The sequence below is a fragment of the Citrus clementina genome, unplaced genomic scaffold, assembly GCF_000493195.1.
Source record: "Citrus clementina cultivar Clemenules unplaced genomic scaffold, Citrus_clementina_v1.0 scaffold_3, whole genome shotgun sequence".
Classification (NCBI taxonomy): domain Eukaryota; kingdom Viridiplantae; phylum Streptophyta; class Magnoliopsida; order Sapindales; family Rutaceae; genus Citrus; species Citrus x clementina.
Genome location: NW_006262339.1, coordinates 50108719 through 50112377, shown reverse-complemented (window position 1 = coordinate 50112377; position 3659 = coordinate 50108719). Strand labels below are relative to the sequence as shown.

At 37.1% G+C, this 3659-nt stretch overlaps 1 protein-coding gene across 1 annotated transcript; it reads left to right on the top strand.

Moving 5' to 3' along the window:
• Positions 1-710: 710 nt before the first annotated feature.
• Positions 711-2108, top strand: LOC18047820 (zinc finger protein ZAT1). Its single transcript, XM_006445266.1, has one exon. It carries the CDS (start codon positions 711-713, stop codon positions 2106-2108), a length of 1398 nt encoding a protein of 465 aa, XP_006445329.1.
• The last annotated feature ends 1551 nt before the right edge of the window (positions 2109-3659 follow it).

Here is a 3659-nt window from a genome sequence, read left to right as displayed (position 1 = left end):
GGAAAAAAGAAAATTTGTGTGGAAAAGCAACTAGAACCAACCGACAGAGAAGGAGAAGCAATGGGTAAATGAATTAAGTTTTCTTGGCTTAGAATGGAAGCGATATGCATACGTAAATAGGACGTGGCAGTTAGAACCACAAACACACACACACACACTCTCTATTTTCCCTCAATTGTTTCCCCTCATACTCACAATATGTTATCTCTCATTAACAACCCTCACACACTCACTGTTTGTACGGACATCCGTTGGTTTTTGCTTTGACCGGCGGGACGGTGCCACCAGTACCACATCATATATACATACCCTCGCAATTCGTTAATCTAATGTAATGATAAAATCAAATCAAAACACAAAAAAGGGGGGAAATAAGAAAATGATCACACGCAGAGCCGTAGAAAAAGTCTCAAAGCCTCTCACCCTCCTACCACTTGTCATCACACTCTAGATCACACTACACACAACTCCCTCATTCTTCTTATTTTTCTATCTTTTCATCATCCACAAATTAAAACCAACCATTACTTTTACTGAAAACTAGGACTAGTATTCTTCCTTCAGCCATACAACCTGACAACAAGTTTCACTACAAGAGCAAACATACTCCTGCCCTTTCTCTTCCATCTTTTCCAATTTAAATTTAAATTAATTACCCCACCCACCTTTCTTATATACTATTTATTATTGCTCACTTCTTTTTTGCATGCATGGCCTTAATTGTTGATCAACAATCAAACTTTAAACACTACTGTAAAATTTGCAAGAAAGGATTTGGTTGCGGCAGAGCACTTGGCGGTCACATGAGGGCTCATGGAATAGGCGACGAGAGCGGTCATATTGACGATGACGATCAAGCTAGCGATTGGGAGGACAAGCTCGGAGGCAATGTGCCACCTACTAACAAACGTATGTACGCGTTGAGAGCGAATCCGAATCGTCTAAAGAGTTGTCGTGTTTGTGAGAATTGCGGCAAAGAGTTTTTGTCTTGGAAATCTTTTCTTGAACATGGTAAATGCAGCTCTGAGGATGCTGAGTCTCTTGTTTCGTCACCAGGATCAGACGGTGAGGATGGCACGCCTCGTAGAGGTTGCGGTTGGTCTAAAAGGAAAAGGTCTTTGAGAGCTAAAGTGGGTAATTGCCCGTCGAGCGAAGAAGAAGATCTTGCTAATTGTCTTATGATGTTATCTAATGCAACCGTCGATCCTTTAGACGCCGAGCCGGAGGAGTCTTGTGCTTCCGCCAGTAAAGAAGAGGAGCGAAGAAACTCAATGAATTTCATTGGCCCTATTTCAATGGACAAGGCCAAAGGGGTTGCAAACAAAGGCTTGTTTGAGTGTAAAGCATGCAAGAAAGTTTTTAATTCTCATCAAGCCTTGGGTGGACATAGAGCTAGTCACAAGAAAGTTAAAGGGTGTTTCGCGGCTAGGCTTGATCACATGGATGACAGTTTAGCAGATGAAGATCATGATGTGATCACACACGAAGAGTTTTTTCCAACTAAATCAACGTCAGCTATGCAGTTTGATCATGGCGCAAATAACAATAACGCTCCATTGGCTTCTAGTTCAAAGAGGAAATCTAAAGTACACGAATGTTCAATTTGTCATCGGGTATTTTCGTCGGGGCAAGCTTTAGGTGGGCATAAAAGGTGTCACTGGATCACTTCAAATTCACCCGACGCGTCTTCGTTGCCTAAGTTTCAGCAATTTCATCATGATCACGGGGATCAAATTCAGCAAAGACCAAAATTCATCGACGACTCTGACCCCCTTGATCTCAAACTTGATCTTAATCTTCCAGCTCCCGAAGATGATCATGCTAGAGGAGGCCGAAGGGAACATGTCAGCATGGAAGTTTCAACAGACATTTATTTACAGCCTTGGATAGGCGTTGATGCTAAAGAAAAAGATATTGATCATCATCAACACAATCAAGAAATTAATTGTACTACTTCAATCCAAAATAATAATGTCGACGATGAAGCGGACAGTAAGGTGAAGTTAGCAAAGTTAAGTGAAATAAAGGACATGAACATAAGCGGAGGTTCATCTCCATGGTTGCAAGTGGGAATTGGTTCAACTACTGATGTGGATGCTGACACATAACCTCTTTATTTTATTTTTTAATTTTTTTTTTCCATTTGGTTAGTGATGTAACGATTCTTTTGTCCATTAATGTTGTATTAAAAAAGTGTAATTACAAAGTCAACGAGTTTATAACTCGCTGCGGTCAACTATTAGGCGCAATGAAATTTGTAATCTCAAAATTTTAAGCAAGGATTTTAATCAACTCAAAGCTGCCCACGAGATTATCTCGATTAATTAATTTGACTATAGATTTGAATTATATGTTCTTAGCTTCGTTATTAATCATTTAGAAGATCGAGAAAGAGAATTTGATGGATTTGCGTTGCCTTTATCCTCCAAAGTGCCTGCCATTACAAGTTTGACTAATTAGCAATGCAAGTTGCCCACTTCATTCATCAAGAATAGAATAAATAGTTTATTAAATATTAGGGCTGCGTATGCCTCCTTGGACCTTTAAAACAAAAGTCCAATTACCTCAAGCCACTAGACAAAGTTACATTAACTTGAAATTAGACCCATTTATGAGATTTTTCGTATTGAGTTAGGTTTGTACGAAGTTGAATTTTGCATATAAATTTTATTTTTTCTGGCATTTTTTTGCCAAAATGGCAGCATGATAATGACCTATTTAACGTTTGTGTTAAACCATTCCCTGTGTGGTTGGAAAAATATATTCTTTCCTTCGTTTCCCCCAAGCTCACGTTTATTTTGTAGAGAAAAAATGGTCATGATTGGTCACATTAACATGGTGTTCTTTTCTCTATGGAGCGTAAGAATTGTTTGTTTAATATTGTTATTTGTTGATCTTGTGATTTCCAGAAGTTAGGTTGGCGCTTGATGGTTGATAATGCGGTAATGTAGATTTGATTACATATCTGGTGGCGGTTCTTGACCAATTTGCCCTGACGGGCGTGGCCCACGGCTGGATTGTCGGGACAAGCTTTGGTGATTAAAGTATTTCACTCATATTCGACGTCTCACACTCGGAATAAAACATGCTCAAGCAATAATACAAAACCGAGGGAGACTTCGAGATTCTTGTGGCTTTTAGAAATTAGCTTCTTTTTCGTGTGTTGAAATAAGTTACTCAACGATAAAATGATTAAGCGTTTGGTAAAATATGTTGTTAAGATTATTATGGGTTTTAAAAGTAAAGTATATGTGTTCCATAAGTTTTAATATTAAAATATTTTTTATTATAAAATTATCGAAATAGACATTAGTTTAAGTTGTCTTTTTTTTTTTTATTCCTTACCATGATTAGTAGTAGTTGTAATAAAATATAATTTTCTTCTTGTTAAATTATTAAGGCCGTAATATGGACTTTAAAAATATTATTAATTTCCTAGTGGATTATTTTTTTTAAAGTTCCTTTTAAAAAGTAACCCCTACTTAAAGGTTGTTTTCAACTCATAGAAGCTTATAAAATAAATATTTTTTTAAAAAAAAATTACCAAACATTTTTTTTTTTCATTTAAGACTATAGTACATTGTAATGTAGACTGGAGTATATATCCCAAATATTAGTGAGAGCAGATACCTCTTTAGATGCAGGGTAGAGGTCTCATC

Bases quoted from the DNA above. Each gene is read 5' to 3' on its own strand.
- LOC18047820 (XM_006445266.1), top strand. From the start codon at position 711: ATGGCCTTAATTGTTGATCAACAATCAAACTTTAAACACTACTGTAAA.